Here is a 20,848-nt window from a genome sequence, read left to right as displayed (position 1 = left end):
CTCAACAGCAAAATAAAAATAAATAAAAATCCCTTTAATGTAGCCCTAATACTCTGTCATAGTTGGAGTGAGAAACACTTAAAAAAGACCCTACACACAAAGTAGCCCCCAAACCTTGTTTTCAAATCATAGCATATTTAAGATTAAAAAAAAACTAAATTAAAAAACTAAGCAAATAAAAAAGGTATGGTTTGACATTTTGATGATATTTACTTTCTTGTTGTGAGTTCCATGAGTAGATCTCATGTCTGAAAGGTCATTATGGAAGCAGAAACAGCAGCTGGATCGCTTAGCTTAGTTTAGCAGAAGAAATGTAAACAGGGTGAGCAGCTCGCAGCTCGCAGCTCGCAGCTCGCTCTGTTCACAAATGGCAGAATCAAGCAACCAACACTTTTAAAGAAAGTGAATTTAAAAACAATGATTCAACCAGTTCACAGACAACCAGAGGATTCTATACGATGTTCCTGGTCCAAAAAACAGTCCCACTCAAAAACCCACCTGATTTTTTTTTTGCTTTAGATAAACCAGATGTAACATATCTATTAACAAGCTTTCAATGTGCTGGAGGCAGACATGTTGAACAGAGCAAGGTTTGTCATTTCCCTCTATTTACATCTTTATGCTAAGCTAACTGTATCTAGGACAGCGTGCTTTCATCACATTTGATTAACAGTCCTGACAACATATACAAACGACCCCATAGTTTATATTTTGATTCAAATGTTGCTGTTCTGATTGGTACACAAAAACACACATTTTGTTGTAAGCTCCGCCCACTGTAACAAATTACATAAAGACAAATACGGAAATATTTTATTGGAAATAACGGGAACTATTGTACTGTTGGCAGACACATAGTGAGTTCACGTAGGGCCGAGTCACTCGCAGGAAGAAGCTGATTCAGAAAACAGGTTCTGGTGGCCTTTAAACTAGTATTTCTGGTTTTGCTGCAGATCTCTCAGTGGTCCCAATGTTCACGACCCATCGATTTGTATTCTACTGTTGAAATGGACTTGTCTCCCTGTGACAGATCCCCCCCTGTCAGTTTTAGCCCCCCCCTCCCTTAAATGCATTCTTAATCAAATAAGCTGCTCTTACTTTATTAACTCAGACAAGCTCACTCCAGATAAGCCTGTCGCTTTAAGCCACTTCATAGTGGGAATCAGCCCCTGGAGGTGATGAGAGTTGACTCTGGGAGCCCGAGACGCGAGCTTTAGGTCGCTGTGTTATTGTCTGAGGCTTGGCCCGAGGCTCCGGAGAGAATCACTTCCTCTAATGGAAAACTATTGTCTGCCACCGAGGACATGCGACTGTGTGGAATACGGATCAGCCTATCTGGACTTATGCACAAGACAGAATGAAGCTCTCCATCCGATAGAAAGCTATTTTGGAATTGTAATATCCACCGAAGTCGATTCTGATTAAGCAATACATCTGGAGTCGACTGTATTCGTGTGCGAGGCCGGGTGGTGTTTTTTCAGCATCGCAGTGATACACACAGAAAAAAAAAAAAAAGAAAAGAAAAAAAAAACAGCATAAAAGAAGAAGAAATAGAAATAGCAACCTTTTCTCTCCGTGCTGTCCCACATTTTAACTCCGGCAAGGGGACTTAACATAAAAAAAACTGTCATTATAAAGCAACAATAAGGCACTCGGTGAATTCTTTATTCACTGGGTTGGATTCTATATAGGTTAATGAGCACAACAATTGGAGAATAAAAGTGTCTTTGCTAGAATTATAGAGTCCTTCCCTTAGCATATTGCATTATTTACCATTCCTTCCACCGAGGTGACGACTCACATCTAATGTGAGAGGGAGACACACATCCCCTCCAATAACAGTTGGAATCAAGAAAAAAATGCCGGTCAGGTTCACAGTCAGTTCAGAGCACTCCTGTGTGTATGTAAAATGTATACAGAGGCAGAGGAGCTCTGAAGGAAATATTCTCCCCGACAGATCGTCATCCCAGAGGATGAGGAACTCCATTTGCCTCACGGGTCTCCTCCCCCTTCTTCCTTTTCTCCGAAGAATGATGATGTGTGATAAATGCATTACCCCCCCCCTCCCTTCCTCCCCCTTCACTTCCCTTCCCTTCCTCCCTCCCTCCAAACCCCTCAACCCTCCCTGGTTTCTGCATCTCAACAGGTCACTCCATCTCATCCACTGCAGGATTCACCTCAGTCCACACTGTGAAAATCCACCGCCGAGGGGGGGGGGGATCCTGACTGAAGCTGGACAGTCTGACTTCATGTGGGCTTTAATGTTGAGACCCAAGTTCATGGTGTGTGGTTCATCAAGTCTATTAATAAGGAAGGGAAGAAGAAAGAGAAGTACAATATGAGGTTTAATAAAAATAATAGAAAAGAAAAGCAAGAAGGATTTTTTTTTTTTTTTTCCAGTGCTCTCCTTTGACACATTCTTTGTATTGCAGAAGTTTTCGGCGGATGCAATTAGTCCGGCATCACGTTTCTTCACTTAATACAAGGACAGAGTGCCATTTTCAAAATGCAGCTACAGGGACGCCGTTGTGGGTCAGATGACACAGAGTGTTCTTACACACTAATTGCATAGGTACAAAGAGAGGCAGCGAGTCTGGCAGGACAGGAAATCCCCTGAGAGGGCTGACGGAGGGTCTAACGGCGGAGCTGAGGGTCGAACTAGATTCAATTCTGGAGGATTTCGAGCGTTCCGGAAAAATATTTTTATCGTTAAACATCCATCAAGAGAGCATTAAGTTGCCTCAAAGTCACATTAATATTTGATGTCATGATAACACTGTGTCCTCCGCAGAATTTTTCATTTTGTACTTCTTAAAGGTTTTTAAATAGACACTCAAACGGTTCGGGACCATCATTTGACAATTTCTCTGCGGGTCACACCCTCATCCGGGAGGATTTCTTTTGTTATGACTGTTACTAACCTTAACCCAACCCACATAAAGTGCTTGAATTGCATGGTTAAGATAGATACATTAACTATTCTTCGTTTTTCTGTAGATGTTTTATGAATTTGGAAAAGTATCCGTATTCAAAATATTCTTGACCGTTTTAGGTTAGGTCTTAGGCCATAGGTTAGAATATGATTATGTTTTTAGTCATGTTATGAGCCTTATTTAACTGGTTATATGGCACTGTTTAGATCAATACCAATTATATATTTATACAGCATCACTGAATGTCCAAAAGAACACTTTCATTTTTTCTTGGAATCTTTTGACGTATCCACCTTTCAAGATCAAAACATTTTAAATTTGACCCGTTTGAGTTTCTGTACATTATCATGTTCACATGGTCAAAATCATACCAGACACATTCCATGTACTTTTTGATAATTGAAAGAACTGTTAAATTAAGTAGAATACTAAGAGTCACCAGATCCAGCCTTCAAGCATTTTATATTTTTGACCCTTATTTGACTCTGTAAAATCTGTATGATGCATTTACATGCATAAATTCATCAAAGGTATTCTCATTTAAGTGCATGGTTATACTGTATGAGTACAGTACGAGGACTGAAAGGAAGCTGAAATGAAGCTACTGACAGTTTTTCCGCAAACCTCTTGGTACCTTTTCAAGAATCCCCAACAGTCACCAGATTCAGCCTTGAACCCTATTTGACCCCAAATATTAACTATGATATGACATGAATAAAAAATGATTAGAGACATACACCTTTTAATCAGAGAAAGAACTGTAAAATTAGGCTGTTTGCCATTTTTTTCTGCGGACTCCTTTGAAGTCATTCAAGACTCTCTGAGGTTTGCCAATCTTTTTGACCCATATTTGACCCCATAGTTTCAGTTTATTTTGATGTTTACATGCAAAACAGCATCATAAACACATAACACTTAATGCAGCAAACTCACCTTTAGCACCAGTGAGATAATTGGATGCAAGGTCCTGTGTAGCCGGGACTTTGACCTAGAAAGGAATATAAACAACAGTATGACCAGGCAAGTTGTTCATATTTTATCACTAACAATATACAAACAAATGCCAACACACATCATATTTTATGGTTCAATTATTGTAACAGAGGATATATTTTATCAAAGTCTTAGGATAAAGTTATTTCACTACACAGTTTGTTGAAATATTACTGCTATTTATCAAACTTTTTTACAGTGTTTTTTTTTTGTTACAGATATCTAATTATTCCCAGCTTTGTTTCTAGATTACAGAGACAGGAAAACATGTTACATTAAAGTTTAGAGAGGGTTTATGAGCAACTACGTTAGGGGAGAGGTTAAACTGGGTCAGGTTGTTTACCTTGTGGAACGGAGGTCTTTTTAAACAGCTACTGCCATCCTCTCTCTGCGGAGGTCAGCTGGGGGTCATTTAGAGTCTCTTTAATGGACGGGGCAAAGGCAGGCTCTTTAAAGGACTGGGAGAGGGTCACATGACCGGAGGAGAACAGAAAGAGCAAAACAAGAAGAGAGAAAGAGAACCTTCCACCCCCCCAACCCCCCCCACCTCACCCTCTCCATCCCCCGCCCGACCCCCCGCACCGCACCGCACCGAACCGAACACGGCCCCCCAGAGGAGGTCAGGGGAGGCTTTTGGCGGGGTCGCTACGGGGCCGCTTCTGTCAGAGTAAACACTCAGGAAGTTAATGTGTGTTTACTGATGACGGCCCGACGTGATCGGCATTCGCTTCACATTGAATTATGTGAGCAAACAGAACGGATAGAGTTTCAAGAGTGGCGACGTCGTTATCGCTAAATCCTCTAAATCTCAGTCGGAGACATTTCCTACGAAATGCATCACATGGCGCTCAAATACAAATAGGAAACCACTCTTATCAGATTACCAAGGTCATCATCAAGGTCAAACAGCCATCCGCTGCGTGCACTGTTTATATGTACTTTTGGTAATGCCATCTTGGGATTTTAAGCTGGACCATATGATGTTTTAGTTTGTTTTTCATTTTAAGATAATAATCATCACAGTTTGAGTCGTTACAGGCTTCTACGCGGTTCCTAAATATTCCAAACGTATCGAGTGTTTTCATTTGGGTTTGTTAGTTTAAATTATGAGGCTTTTTAGGAGTCCATAATTATTCTCTTCAACACAAGTGTTTTCTTTCAAAATGTTTATTCAGCATCAACAAAGAAGAAAATATTAAAGGGCTTACATAAGCTCAAAATCAATATAGTTGATCAAATCTCCAGATGGAAGTGATTGCCAATTCATCAGCGTGTGATTTTGTAAACTTTTTCGAACTCATGATTATGCCTTCAAAGTCAGAAAAGTATCTGGTTTTTAAATCAAAAAATGACATCAAAGTTATTTATTTAGATCTAAAAGAATCACAAACATGAAAAAGCTCCCGGACTGTTTTGCAGCTCAGGTTGTTCGGTGTACATAAGAGTATGCGCAGCTATTTATAGATGTGTTTAAGTGGATGTTTGGGGGCATAATCAATGGACACAACTACACAGGCTTTTTTTCAGAATAAAACAGCTGACAATATCCACAGTTGCACACCATGCTTCTATAAGCCCTTTAACACTAACGACCTATTATTTTACAAAAAGGAGGGAAACAGCAATACAATATGTATACAGTATGACTTTTTCTCTTTTCCAGTTTGTAAATGTTTCATTTACAGGGGGACACAATTTCACCAATTACCCTTCAGAAAAATGTATCTACAGCACTGCACTTTCCTAGAACTAAGCTACTACAATTTAAAGTGATCAACCACGCAGTTGAAGGTTTAAAGAAGAGAGGGTTATAAATTACGTTGCGCTGGCAGCTGTGTAGAGGCGAACAGCTTATAGTGGTTCACTAATCATTACCGAGTAAAATAGCCCGATTCAATGTCATTCTTCACAATCACATAGCTGAGAGAGAAACTTAATGTTCTATGGAGTCTTTCTTAATCCTAACGTCCACTCGATTTCTCCTGGGAAAGGACAGATTGCTTAAATTTCTTGACACGTGTTACCCAGTGGGGAGTATGTTTTGGTATTCAGGGGGATTCCATAAACCAGTTTTGTCTCATTCGGTGTCTCGCTATCACTCTTTCATTGGATTTATTTTGCGGTTTTAAGTTTTCAATTCTAAAAAGGTGGGAGCGTCCATAAAAAATCCATTACTTGGGTTGAAACAGCCATGAGGACTCAGGTGCGGGTTGTATAAACAGTTCAATATCTGGAGTATGGCTGATCTCTGTACACTCCCTTGGTTGTTCGTGCTGCCGGAGCCTTGCCGCGATTGTTTGCCCACTCTTCCTGACCTGATTCGGAAGACAAGAGAAGAAACAGATGGGGAGTGATTACAGAGGCACCGCACTTTAATCATTCACTCATAACAACCCGTGTAAGTCTTCCAAGCTGTATGCAAATACAGTCGAGACGCTCCGTGCTGCAGGACGTCGGGAGCACTCGGAGTGTGTGGCATCGGCGTGGCTCGTAAAAACAAAAGCCCCGTTCTGAGCGGAGAGACTCCGACCAAGAAGCTTGACTTTCACCTGGAAGGATTCGTCTCCGATAATTGAATGAGAGGATCAAATAGCTACTTGAAAAGGACCCGTTTAGTGGCTCCCAGCATAAAGGTCACAATTACCATTAGCCCAAATCAGCACCACCACCCCGCCCCCTCCTCCCAACACACACACACACACACACACACACACACACACACACACACACACACACACACACACTACTGTCAATGTGAAAGTGCCAGTATCGATGGCACCCTTTGTCTGATCTTCAGCCAGCGCTGAGACTCCCCTGGAGCGGAGCGGCACAAAGGCTTGTTTTTTTGTTTTCTGTGTACTGGCTCTCTGTTGGCAGCACACAGCCAATACCCCTTAATTAAACCTGTCACCCTTCCACTGACAGTCACTTTGAAGAAACACACCAAGGTAACCTTGTGTTTTGAGAACAAGGAGGCACATCAATGCTGTTTATCTGTTTCCTTTGAACTGTCACCCTCTTCTCTGTGTGACCTGCACGGGAGCATTTAAAAAAAAAAAAAAAAAATGATGTGCAGGTAGGCAACGCTCTAATGAGCAGAGGCTGCTCTTCCGTTTGTTTGGTCCAAAAAGTTGGGAACGTTTTTAATGGAGTCGACTTACTTCCCAAAAAACGCATTTTAAATCTGTAAAAAGAAAAGATATACTGCAGGCCGTCGATCTGGTTTTATGATGCAAAAAATATGATTGCCATCTTTACACTTGGATCACCTCATAAGTACCTGTCTGTATTATAAAAGGACAAAATGTCTCAAAGGAAAATCACAACTGTATCTGTTATATAGCTTCAAGACATGTAAAAAATGTTTTGAACATACTGTAGTTATGCATCACTGTGAATAAAAAGTAGCTCATTATAACATCTGTGTGCTGAAAACTGCCTCTTCTATATCTGCACCTACATAGTGAGACTTTGTAGAAAACAAATCTGTTCACGCCACAACCGCACTCTAAATAACTGTTTATGGTGAACTCGTTTTATTCTCCGGTTCAAACAAAGGCCACACATACCGAGCGTTTATGAAAGACGGATCAACCTTCAGCTGTACAGCCGCACGGTCAACTGCGCAGTGCAGTGCTGCGTATTAGCTCCACTATCATTGGAATGCACTCTGCAGCAGGTACGACCTTGGCCCACTTCTTACTGTATCTTGTCAGGAGCTGACACAGGACTGTTGAGCATAATGCCAGCGGTGGGAGTTTGGACACAACTTGGGAAAAACTTTCTGCGAGTCAGTGGGGAAGGGTTTTGTTCGTAACGATTTTGTGAAAATGGGTTAAAACAACACAAGAAAATTTGGATTTGGTGTCCAAACATTTACAACATGTTCGTTTTGGATGGGAAGGGTATTTCCCGTTAGTCAGATGACATTAAAAGTGATAATCGTATTTAGGTGTCACCTAAATATCCAAATGAACTGAGGACATTCACTTTAAACATCATCATTTCGAATGTGTTCAAAGAAGCACACAATTAGCCAGGTGCTATGGCAACCGACATGAAGCCAGCACAGCAGAGGCAGGAAATGGAAATACATATTGTTCTGATAGTTGACATTATAAATACCGGAGGACAAAAGGTCTGCGACTCACCGTACGAATCATAGGACTCCCCGCTGTGTCCGTATTCATAGTAGTCATCTGAGCTGGAAACAAACAGAACAATCAGGCGAGTGTTAGAATCTGGAGATGAACGAAAAAAAAAACAATCCTGCATCAAACAAATTGCAACTATCAGCAAATGAATTGAATGCAACTTATTTTTACTTGTATTATCATATTCATTACGATAAAGGAAGTGTTTTCTTTTTTTTCTTCAGGTATTCATACTGCGTTGGAAATAAAAGTAAGAAACAAACTGAAGGCAGCGTTCAATCACTCAAAAGTTTGGCCACATTTGTGGTTCTACAAGGCAATTTTCTCCACCGTATCTGTGCACAACCTTCCAGTTCCATATCACTGCATATGGAGATCTATGAGAGGTGGCAACTTTAATGAAAAATAAAAAGACGGGGAGGCAAGTTGCACAGCGCTTCATTTCTCGCTCATTTCTTTCTTTCTTTATTTGCGGTCGCCAGTGAGATGCTGACAGAACAATCCTGCGTCAGTATCATTCAGCAACAGCGCTATCACTCAAGAGAGGCAATTCATCATAAGGCTGCCACTGAGCCGACACCAGCCATCACAGCTGGGTCCTCTCCGCCTGCCTGTCAGTCAGTCTGTCAGCGACAGCAGCACCTCTCTGCTCTCCAGATTAGAGGGCTGAAAGCACCGTCCAAAACCCAACACAGCACATCAACGCTGGCTGACTGCTGAGGGCACAGAGGTGACAGTAATGACACACCGGAGTGGAAGTAACGAATTTCTATTTTACTCCTGTTACCGTAAGAGAGGAGCTTTCTGCGGCACGATCTCAGAAAGCCAAACGGAGGTCCAGGAGGTTGAGCCGGTCCACTCCTTTATCAAATTACACCACAGTTAGCAGCTCGCCAGGAAATCAATTTTATACAAATTCAGCCTGCTGTTCAGTCTGCTGTCAGTGAGCAACGTCTGCTTCACAAAAACAAGCTGTACCATTGTGAAAACATTTAGTAATCATCAACTCCGCTTTGTTTATTTCAATAAGCTCCAAAAGATTCACTGATGCACCTCTTGGTGTTTCCTCCATTAATGAGGATACAAACGACTATCCAAGGAAATGATTTGGTGATTAACTATTGCATATTGCAATAAACATTTAGTGTTCATGTTGCAGAAGATCGCATTACTTTTTACTGATGGGCAATTTTAAGCTAAATGCTATCGTTTTGCTAAATAATGCAGTTGCTTCACGTTATCGTATCTGTCATCCAGCTAACTTGCTGGCTTTGCTGGCACACTGAATTGTTTGTGGCAAAATGATTCGAAATATACAAACTAATAGAGTATAATAAACCTACGTTAGCCTGTTGTGGGGGAAAATGAGGTGCTTTGCTAATACAGGCTGAATTCTGAGAAAGCAGTAGTTCAACAATCAATTCACCCAAAATAGAAAAAAAACAACAACAACAACACTTCTTTAGATTTTTTTTGTTTTAGATTAGGCTTTGAAATATCAGTGTTTTCTATTTCTGCCGCGCTAACGCAATAGAAGTGATTGAGATTTAACGTGGTGCTCACCATTGAAAAACAACATTTTAAGAATTTGACTGTAACGTGTCTTTGCAGAAACAGTGTCTCTGTCCTTTGAGTTGTCCAGGGCGATGGGGACATTATGCCTAAACGGAAACTTGAATTTTTGGTTTAATACACAAAAAATATAAACCTTCATTTTTTTTTGGCGGAGGAGGCAGAAACCTCCAAACAAATGTGAAATCTTGGGCTGAGCAAATGCAATGCAACTTTGGTCTAATCCTTATTCTGACAGCCTAACTGACACTAATAATCATAATCTGATTGGTTGTTTTCCTGAAACCATTTTTCAGGAAGGATAAACAACGCGGCCAATTGAGGACAGAGTGAGGAATCATTTTAAGAGCACTGTAGAGACTCAATGAGACATGAGACAGCCCCCTAAAGAGGCTCGCGCCTTAAGTCAGGCTTAGCATACATTTCACACAGTCCATAATTCAACCACAAACAATGCCAAGCCAGCAGAAGCAAACAAGGCTGCTCCCCTGTGCTACAGCCGCCCTCCAAGCAAGAGGCGCTGCGTTTTCCAGTCAGCCGCTCGCAGCTGAAGTGCCACCAGACATCTGCCAGGGATGTCAAGGCACTGGAATATCTCTGACACCCCTGAGAGGGAGGAGAGGGGGGAGGCCGAGTGTCACGTGACAGCACGGATGCGTTTCGGCTCGTCATGTTGTGTACCCTGAGACAAGACCTGACAGGACACTAAATAATTAGATTTCACACAATACTAAAATGCGGTGTATTCCAGAGGGGTCTAAACATCAGTTTTATGACTGACAGAAAATTTATTTGTCACAATCACAGGTGCCTGCAGACACATTGTGAAGTGTTGGGTAATTTTGGGCTTTCCTGTATGGCGCTGTCGTATTCAGCAATAAAATACACCCATATAAGACAAACCAGGGTAATACACAGCACTGCTTAAACCTTTTTAAAGGCTTGCTTACATGCTCCAGACTCTCATTTTTCTTTTAATGTATTTTCACTGTCTCACAAAAACTGGAAGCCAGGATTCCTGTAAAAAATAAAAATAAAATAAAAAAAAAGGCCTTTTTTAGCACTTAACTCTTGAAGTTTCTCTGTTGCTAATGGCGGAAAGCACCGATAATAGTAGTGTGCTGTGCTGAAAGCTGCCAGTGCAGACCTGCTCTTTGCACAAAGGAGAAGAGGGCAACGGAGGCTGTTAGGCGCCTCTAATTTCTGAAGTGACATTTTGTCAATATTGCTACACAACTTCTCCCCGTAGTTACTTTCTCCTCTCTATTACAGAGGCCGCAGTCTTCAGACGCATCCTGAAGGTCAAAGATTCTGGTGAAATTCTGCTTTGTGAAGCCAAAAGTTCGGCAGCGTCTGATGCCCGACAGCACATTTAGCATATTTTAATTTAAGCATTCTGACCTTTTCTTTTATTAATGCAGTACAGTAAAGTTCATTGATTGTTAAGAGGAGTACAACTTGCCAGAGGCGCTACAGACCAGAGAAAATGTGTTTGTGTTTTGGCCTTTTAAGCAGAGGAGTAACTGCCTTGCCCTTATTTTATTAGCATTGTATAATAATAATGATTGTCGTGCAGACGAGGCTGGATTATTTAAAATTGAGTTTTTAAAAGAGTAAAACAATGAAACTAATAAACAATAAAAAGTTTAATAAAAGTTATTCCAAAATTGACTTTTTCATTCATGTTGTTAAAAGCTATCCTGCTTGTGAGCGAGGCAAGCGAGCTAGCTGGACAGTAAGTATGCTAATGTGAACCTACTGACTAATGTAGCTGCAGGCTGTCATTTACCCCGATGGACCCGAGACTATTTCAGGGTAATTTCACTACCTTCACTTTTTATAGTTATTATACGTCATTATGGGGGGGCTAACCTTTCATGCTATATCTTGTTTTTTTCAGGACAGTCTCAGCTATCCAGATCTTTTGTCATTTGATTTGACAAGAAGATCTCTTGAGATTTCTTTTTTTATGGTTTTGTACAGGAGATTGTTTAGAATCTGGCAATATCTGAATAGGTGTGGGACACTGCATGACTCAGTAATTTGAAAACAAATTTGCTCAGTGCCTGAAGGAAAATAAATGTCATGAATGAGTCTGGGTGGCCAGGGGCCCAAACCAGGGACTCACACTGGGGGCATACGCCCCTGTGATATGTGCTAATAACTAGGCCGTTATTATCATAATTTTGTTCACAGAAAGGGGGATTTTATGTCAGCCCTATGATGGAGACAATGCAGAGGTCAGCAGGGATTTCAAAATCGGATTTGCTCAAAAAGTTTTGACATACTCAGAAAGGACGGGTATCGTCAGAAAAGGTAAGTTCGGCTGTTTATCTTGATGTGCAACACGTTGGGAAGCGATCAGGACTTTGGGAGTTATTCAATTAAGAGTAGTGGGGTGGGTGGAGATGGACGCAGTGCTTCATACTGAGTGTAACGACGATTAAATTCATTGACATTGTTGGAAAGCATTTTAAAAGGATTTCTCATGCATCTCTGATAAATACCCGCTGGGAAATTTAACGGAGAAGGGTGGCAATTTAGACGCAATTTGCGTCCACTGGGTTCCAAGCTACATGTTAGCATTAAACAGGAAGACCATTTTTTTCTTTCCACACCTTTTAGTGATTGTAATGGTAACCTTTTTAAACTGTTAAATTGTATTAGCATGGCTAACAACAAGAATACAACATCTTTAAAGGAAAACACTTTTTACAATCACGATACGATTTAGTTTGAGCGACATCTAACACACAAGATTAACAGTAAAGTTAGCGGGAAGAAACACTGAACAACTTAAACCTTAAAAACCCTCTCGACTGCCTCACTGTCACATCCCCTTACAGTCCACATTTATCATCATTGATATAAGTCAAAAGTGCACAGCTGGCAGCACCAACACAAGCATGCGATGAGGTGACTGGGGTGGATCTCACCCGAGATATCACCCTGTCATAGGTGCAAAAGTGCTTTGACTTTCTAAATAGGTCAGCTTTTGATTTGACATTCATTAGCAGGAGGCGTCCGCTGCTTTGTGTCTCCCCGAACTTCACCGGCCAAGAAAAACAAAACGAGAAAAAACACAAATCGGTGTGAAGCAGCCGGCATTGGAAGCAAACACAACACCTATTAGATAAGTGTGTCTCTTTCATCTGGCCTGTTTTCCTCATGTAAAGACCCTGCCTCTCTAACACATCTGTCATCTCTGTAAATGCTTCATCTTAAGCACTGATGCCGCTGTGCCGGGGCACTATGAAACAGATGGCAGTGTTAAATCTGAATGATGTAGTACACGTCCCTGGTGGACTTTGTTTCCTTACATTGCCATTACTCTTCCAGTCCTGTGTGATAAATTTGAAGGAATCTAGTAGGACATTACGAGGGGCGGTGGAGATGACACAGCAGCGGTCCGACAGAGGCTGCTTTTCTTCTGTTAGCCTATTTCCTGCAAATTGCACACTTTAACTGTGAATCCTTAAGCAAAAACGACTTCCTCGATGCTTCTTCTGTAATCGTGTTTTTCATTCATTCTTGGCACAAGGCTGAAAAGTAAAATGCTGATGAAAAATGTCCCACACTGAGTGCCCTGATAATAGCAGCTTAGTGAATTCCACAGACAAAATGACAATGAAAATAGATGGGGGACAAAAAAAGAAAAGAAAAGTAGCATCACCTTTTTTTTTTTTACCATTTTGTATGAAATGAAGCCTACAAATGGAAACCTTCGTTATGGATACACTGGTGATTGCTCAGTGTGGTGGCTGATTGCAGAGCTATCTTTACTGCTGACCCCGCGCTGAAGGGCCACAAAGAGGGACAAAAGGGCCTCTGGCAAAGATTTGACTTTCCAAATAAGTTGTCTTGCTGCTTTTGAGCCGACCATTTATGCTACCTTACCTCTTTTTTTGAAAACTACATTCAAGCCTCCCTCAAGGAAAACATGTTCTTTTCAAGTCCAGTCAGCCTCCGGTATTCTTTAAAACCCAACATGGTTTGGTTGTGAATCTGGAATCTGTGAAATACTTCATGTTTTATTTAAGGGGCATTAAATTTGCAATATGTGACTTTTTGTCTTGAGACACACACAGAGTGGTGTAAATCCCGCCCTCCTCCTCCTCCTCCTACTTCAGATGGTCTAATTCCCTACACAGCACCTTTCACTCATCTTGACAAGCTGTCGGCCCTGAAAACAGCATCTAGGTACCCGGCCTCTGTGAAGCCACCGCGGGCATTTCAGAAGCAGACAGCTTACACAACCGATCGGCTCGAAGAATAAATAACACAAGTATTTCTCTCACACTAACTGTCTGCCTTTAGGCTCCGGCACAACAAGCAGACCTGAAATTAGTAGCAACGACGGAGGCCAAATGACAATGACAATGAAACGCTTTGTGTCACCTCATGCAGATGAAAACTCCTTAGCGGCTTGTGACCATTGACGTCTTTCAGGAAAAGAAAAGAAAAGAAAAGAAAAGAAAAGAAAAGAAAAGAAAAGAAAAGAAAAGAAAAGAAAAGAAAAGAAAAGAAAAGAAAAGAAGGGAAAAATATGAAGAAATTGCATTTAATGGGTGAGATTACTGATCCATTTGTCTAAACAACCAGTCTGACATCTCTTTATGAACTGAAGTCAAACTCATCACAGATCCAAATATAAAACTATCGGCCATAGTTGCCATAGATGCTCAGTTATGGCCCAGTGGAAGTAGATGGCCAACTTAATGTGTCAGGACCTTTTAGCTGGGAATCTATGACCCTTCTCTGGCTACCATTTTTAGGCATGCTATCGACAAGGCTCGAGGGACGGCAATGTCGGCCTGTTCGTTAGTCGGTCAGTCTAGCGCTTTGGTCCAGACTGAAATATCTCATCAACTAACGGATAGGTTGACATGAAATCTTTCTGCAGTTCAGCTGAGTTTGTACCTTCTTTTTTTTTTTAACTAGTCAAACTCTTGTAAAGTCAGCAGCTGGCTGAGACGGCAACCCCCCTCCCAAACTCCCTCTCAACTTCAGTCAGCATTTTGACATCAGGAATACTATTTATTTTGATATTGTTAAATTTCCTTCCAGCAAGATATTATTGAGTTTATATTTGGTAAACGCTACTGTTGTTGCTGTTGTAACAATACGTTGGTCATAATACCTGGTATGAATTTATTCTTCTTTTTAAAGGATAATCTAAAACACCCAATTCTTTAGTTAAGCAAAAACAACAACAACGACAACAAAACAATCATACGTTATCCATATCCATCCCTATAGCTGGCTGCTGGATACCGATGAGAATATCCCAGTTCAGTTCCATTCACTAAAAGCACAATCTTGATCTCATTGTACGTAATGGTCACCCTCAATGATCTATTGAATATAAATAAAGGTTGAATGAATAAACATAGTACCAGTGTTTTGTGATTATTATGTTTTATGATAGCCCCCTTTAAATCCTCCACAAACACAGCGGTTAAGCCCTTTAGAAACCTACAGAAAAACCTTGATGTATGTTGAGTGTTGCCTCACTCATTTTGCTCCACTATCTCACATCTCTCACGAACTGAAATGTCCATAAATATACAACTTCCCCACGATGAGGGCTGTTTGTTAGAGCCTTTCCTCTGCGTTTAATGAGTACATGTAGCTTCACATGCAGCCGCTGGATCCTTATGAGTGTCTCCAAAGAGTGTCACATGTGACACAACAGCTGTAACTTCATTAATTACTGTCACACAGAGTCACAGTTTATGAGCTGCAGGTAAATTACTGTCACACAGCGTTCGTCCTCAGGCTGAGTATTGAGCTCCAGCACAGCTGTCGGGATAGTTTAATTTTACTGTTAATAAAAGCCTGAATAGTTTACTAAAGTTAAAAGTATTTTTTCTGTCATGTCAAGTATGTTATTATCTTGTCTTACAGCAGGATATTTGCAATAGGGACATTATTGTGCTTCCCACATAGAAGTGACGTCTCTAATCATTACAGCACAATAAAAACACATTAGGTTACTGCAGTTAACTTTTCAGAAATAATAAATATGATTCCAAGCTGACACAGGTCAAGGAAGTTGCCATGGTTTCACATATTTAGTGTTTAAATCACGAATGCGGTGTTTTTATTTGTCCCTGAATTATTAGCCGAATAGCACTACTATTTTAGGTTTGTGTGTGTGTCTCAGTGATGAGCATGTCTTGTTTTTTTCAGACTATTTCAAGTATTGAATTCCAAACTTCTCCACCATGAAACTTGGTAATCCAGCCACTCTCCTCCTCTGCTCTCCTCCGTGCCCGCTGCTTGTACTAAGATTTACTGTTGTTCCTCAGGGATGCGCCTGCCCTTTAAAACACTGTCACACAGCTATCCTTGTGCCCGCGGGCCTCTGGGATTCAGCCTTACGATGTAGTGTACCAAAGCAAGGTGCAAGGAAAGGTGCAAGGTGCCAGCAGGGGGAAGTCTCTGAGGTGTCAGGTATGAAATAAGGCTGTGATCGCACTCGAGAGCTGCCAGAGATTCCCTCGCCTCGACCTCTCCGAGCGTCCAGCCAGGGCCGTGCCACAGCTGTCATCTTTCTCATTTCCCTACAGAGGCCACACATCCTCTCCACTAATAAAATTAAAAGATGCTCTCCACACAAGCAGCCCCCTCCAGCCTCCTTGACCTTACAACTTGATTGGTAGCTAAGCGCTGTAGCTTTGGAGAACTCTCCGGAGATGGAGCCCTCTACTGCCTCTCCAAAAAAAAGATGATAGCTCGGTGCTCTCTGTTGTGTAAACACGGTAAGAGGAGGCTGTGATCTGGGAGGTTGCAGACCGACTGCCACGCCAAGGTAGTGGTTCCATGAGACTCCCCCAGGCGTCAGCTCTCTTCTGAAAGATGTAAATGTCATGAAATGTCTTCGGGACGTCTAAAAACTGCTTTTTAGCTCAACACTCATGTCTTAAGGTTGTGAGCGCCTTATTTGCCTTTCAAATGTAATTATGTCTAAATTACTCAGTTCTGGCTGTTCTGGATGACACAGTGTGTACAGTATAGTTACACAGGTTGTCAAGTTTCATTTGTCAGGGGTTACAGTTTTTTTTTTCTTTGTGGACAGTAATGTGTGACAGAACATTTGGTACAAGATAAACAGATTTGATCAGATGTAAAGTAACTGCGTATGTACACTGACATACTGTTTACATATGTAAAAGCCACTGTGTGTAGATTTCAATATAATAATAGTATTTTTGAAATGATTCTGCATGCAAAACATTCTTGGGAAATAATTTAAAATCTGGCTGCTTTTTTGAGTACTCCTAGAATTTAAGAAATGCAATTTCGATTATTTAATTAGTTGTTCAACAGAAAATCTGTTAATCCTTTTTATAATCAATTCATTATTTTTGTCAATTTACAAGCAACAATGTCAATGATTCAGTTTTAACTCCTTAGTTATGAGACATAACTGTTTTTAATTTGTTATATCTGACAATAAACTGAATATTTTAAGGGTCCCACATTGTACAAATTCAGATTTCTTGTTTGATGATAAAGCAAGTTTAGATGCAATATAAATACTGTTAAAGTATTGAAATGTCCACAGAAAAAATGCACACAGCATGTATTCAGCAACTGTGGTATTTAGACTAGCTGTTTGGGCTTCTGTGGGTTTGTGATGTCATAAACTCATGCCATTTGTCCGCTCTCAGCACAATCCACTGTCAAACCTTTTATGGGAATGAAAAAGCAAAGAGGTCATTCTGGCACAGACTAAAGAAAACCTGAGGTTGGCCTGAGTGTACGTCACTCAGAAAAGAGACAGACACAAAACAACCTGTTGTTGGTAGAGCTCCAGAGAGAAGCTTAAGAAAGAAGATATAAAACTGTATCGAGACAGGTTTTGGTGAATACTACCACAGAAATATATCCTTATGGATGTCGAGACTGCTAATAAAACACCCAACAAGTGTAAAATATGGGACCTTTAAGGTTTTGTAATGTTGATCAGACAAAACAAGCGATTGCATTACATCTTGAACTTATAGGTTATTGTCGCATTATTATTAAACTTTTTCAAGCCAGCTGTGCCATAAACACAGAAATACTTCTTACAGTTAAAGGCTGCAATCTCAAAAGTATTTCTGTTCTCACTCAAGCTATAGGTTTAAGTGTTTCTAAACACAAACAATGTATGGAAATCACAGGCTTTAAAGAATAATTGTCTAAATAAGTTAATTTATTTTTAATGCTAAAGTGCATTTTTATGCTAAATAAGAATACTTAAAACTTTACATTATTTTGAAATATAAATGCAAGACTTGTAATTTTTGTACTGGTACAGATAACTTTACTAAATCCGCAAAGTCCCTGTTTTTCTTCCATCGTAGTGACAATTTAAAGGTACCCAGAGGATTAATGCTTATAAGAGTGGGTCCATGTCTTGTCCATATGTATAAGGAAGCACAAGCTCATGACTGGACACTGTTGTTGGTAATTTACTAAGACATTTAGCTTTGCAACGGGCAAAGTAGAAGATATCTAGCAAGAAAACAGGGATGTAAATGGCTGGATGTATTTAGAGAGCCTAATACTACATCACCTCACAGACCGCTCTTATAAAAGAGACGTCTGAAGGACACTTTGAACAATGTGGAGTCTTACTGGCAGCAGGGTTGCACCTAAAGATTTTTAATTAAACATTTTATCTATAAAATGTCAGAAAACGGTGAAACAAGCCCACAGCCTTCTTTTTTTGGCAAAAATTTAAATCGAAAGACATTAAAATGACTTTAATATTTACATTTCAGCACTAATATACAGTCATTTGAACGGTGAACACTGTGTGGTGATTGTTTACATTAGCTTTAAAGGAAAAAGAGGAATCATGTCTCTACTTTATTAATATACAGGCAGGTATAGCGCAATATGATATATTTCTATTGTGTTATATTTATAGATTTATGTAATATGATGTCATACAGTAAGATATGATAATCATAATTGGAGTAACAGTCAGGAAACAGATCACCGCCTGCAGCACCAGTTATTACATTCACTATAGAAATATATTCCAACTGAATTAAAGTATCTAAAGTAGCATCAGAATCAGATGAAGAACAGCAGCCTTTAAAAACCATCCTCTTCTTTTCCTTTTTTGTGTTCACAATCGGCAGGTCGGTTTCTAGCATAAGCCACCGGGGTAACACCATGACAGAGAGACTGTAAATTGTTCTGCTTGTTATCCTGCGGCAACTGAAATCCTGCCACGCAGTCGGAGCTCAGACTGGTGACTGGGAGCTCCTTAGGCTGCGAGAAACATTGTTAGGAGACTTCTTGTAGACACACACACACACACACACACACACACACACACACACACACACACACAAATGCACACACTCTCCTCAAGGCCCTGCTGCTGGGACCTGCTACGACTTCCGTCAGGCTGGAGGTGAAAATAATCCACTTTTGTCTATCACCAAATAGGATTGTGACTGTGAAGAGTGGACACACAGTGTTGTATTGCAGGATTAATTGCAGTTGCAAAAACTAATTGTAAAAAAAATAGATCACCGTGGACCTATAAAGTACTATTTTTTATGGCATTAGCATGTCTAATATCAATAATAAATGTAATATTGCACATAGTGTATGCATAAATAATATTATCTACATAATTTCAAATGTGCTGCCTGCAGGAGTGAACAAAGAACAAACAAAGAGAATATGCCACACAATATATCCTGTGTTTAAGAGCAAACCATCAAAATTTGATCAATCTCAGGTCCACCATAAAGACTGCTATAAGCTTACATACATGCACAGTGTCAGCCTACAGGAAGAGTCATTTCTGAACTCAATGCAGGACACAGGACGCACAAATCAGAGAAGAAGTAAGTGAATCAGCCATCTCTGGGGGCGCAGGCTTCTGTGTCTGGGCCCTATTAGCTGCTTCGTCTCCCGCCAGATAAGACATGAAAATCTCTTTGAGTCCACCGAGCCTCCAGCCTCCACATGATGGACTCCCCCCATTTTTTTTCCTACCCTCCCTGCGCCGTCACCCAAAACTGGCACCGAAAACACCCCCACCATTATTCACCAGGCCGCTTTTTTAAAACAAATAGCTGCAGATTCCTGAGGCGGACTCGGCTTCCACAGCGAGCATCTGTACACCCACCCGCCGACACTTCAAGATACAAAACCTTGGTGTGTTAGAGAGGGGAGAGGAGTGTGTGTGTGTGTGTGTGTGTGTGTGTGTGTGTGTGTGTGTGTGTGTGTGTGTGTGTGAGTGAGTGTGTGTGTGTGTGTGAGTGTGTGAGATCTGGGCTAAAAAAAAAAAAAGCCACAGAGATAGCACAAAAGATGGATGAAACCTGGGTGACATACATCCTGACATCTCTACAAAAGAAAACATCGACCACCCTGATCACAAAAGGCAGGGGACAGAATAATGTCTTTTTTTTTCTCCTGTTCCTTTTCTTTTTCCAGCTGCTGCCAGATCAATCCAAGTTTTGACACCCTAAATGTGGCAAGAGTCATTCGTTCTTTGAAGCAGCACAGGCACGCATACATAAATGGAGCATATTGTGTGCAGATAAAAAAAAAAACAGCGGGACACCAAAGCGAAAGCCTTTGACCTTGTGTGGCTCGGAGAGTGTGATAGCTGCCTGGATATAAGAAAATCAATATTCTGCATTTAGCTGTGCAGGACCCTCTGCTAAATGGAACAGCATATACCACTAAGATTGTTTAGTTTGCCGACGACATGAGATGCACTCTGAGGTATATGCATCTTTCGCCAGATATTTTGAAAGGTGATTAAAACACAGATAATGTGGTTATCGCAATCAGCTGCCGTTAATTCCTCGGAGGAAACCGCGGTTGCGTCACTGAGTCTGTGGGGGAGAGGTTTATTTTGAGACCTTAGATTCAAAGATTAGCTTCTTAGCAACGACTCGGCTCAGACTTCTTAAATCTTCCACAACGGCCTAATTGTATTGTTTTTAAAGTGGAAGTGGGACATCGAAGATGGCGACGTTAAATTCTGCTTTTCAGAGTTTAATCTTAAAGGACGCCTCAAAGGTCAGTCAAAACATCTCACAAAATACTTCACAGTTCTTTGGAGTTTGAAAACGGGGCCGAAAATGAGCACAAATGGCCCCTGACAGCTTCGAGCACCATAATCCAGCTGTTCTCAGCCCAGTCGACTTCAAAATCTCAAAGTTAACC

General features: G+C 40.8%; 1 protein-coding gene across 2 annotated transcripts in view; it reads right to left on the bottom strand.

The window, feature by feature from the left end:
- Positions 1–2,126: 2,126 nt before the first annotated feature.
- khdrbs3 (KH domain containing, RNA binding, signal transduction associated 3) overlaps positions 2,127–20,848 on the bottom strand; it is a 110,968-nt gene continuing 92,246 nt past the window's right edge. Inside the window, exons 8-11 of one of the 2 annotated variants that reach the window (XR_011179670.1) lie at positions 8,078–8,130; positions 6,102–6,241; positions 3,867–3,921; positions 2,127–2,300 (exon numbers count right to left, since the gene is read on the bottom strand). Coding sequence is in view for 1 of the 2 variants with exons in the window: in XM_069176751.1 (XP_069032852.1) it covers positions 6,150–6,241; positions 8,078–8,130 (145 nt within the window). In the remaining variant the exon portion in view is untranslated. Of the gene's footprint in view, positions 2,301–3,866; positions 3,922–5,077; positions 6,242–8,077; positions 8,131–20,848 lie in introns of those variants that run through there. The other variant, XM_069176751.1, reaches the window with a different exon arrangement.

The sequence above is a fragment of the Embiotoca jacksoni genome, unplaced genomic scaffold (assembly GCF_022577435.1).
Source record: "Embiotoca jacksoni isolate LCO1_2020_lvr unplaced genomic scaffold, fEmbJac1.0.p SCAF_7, whole genome shotgun sequence".
NCBI lineage: Eukaryota > Metazoa > Chordata > Actinopteri > Embiotocidae > Embiotoca > Embiotoca jacksoni.
The sequence above is the reverse complement of the archived record's forward strand: the minus strand, read 5'-3'. Positions and strand labels throughout refer to the sequence as shown.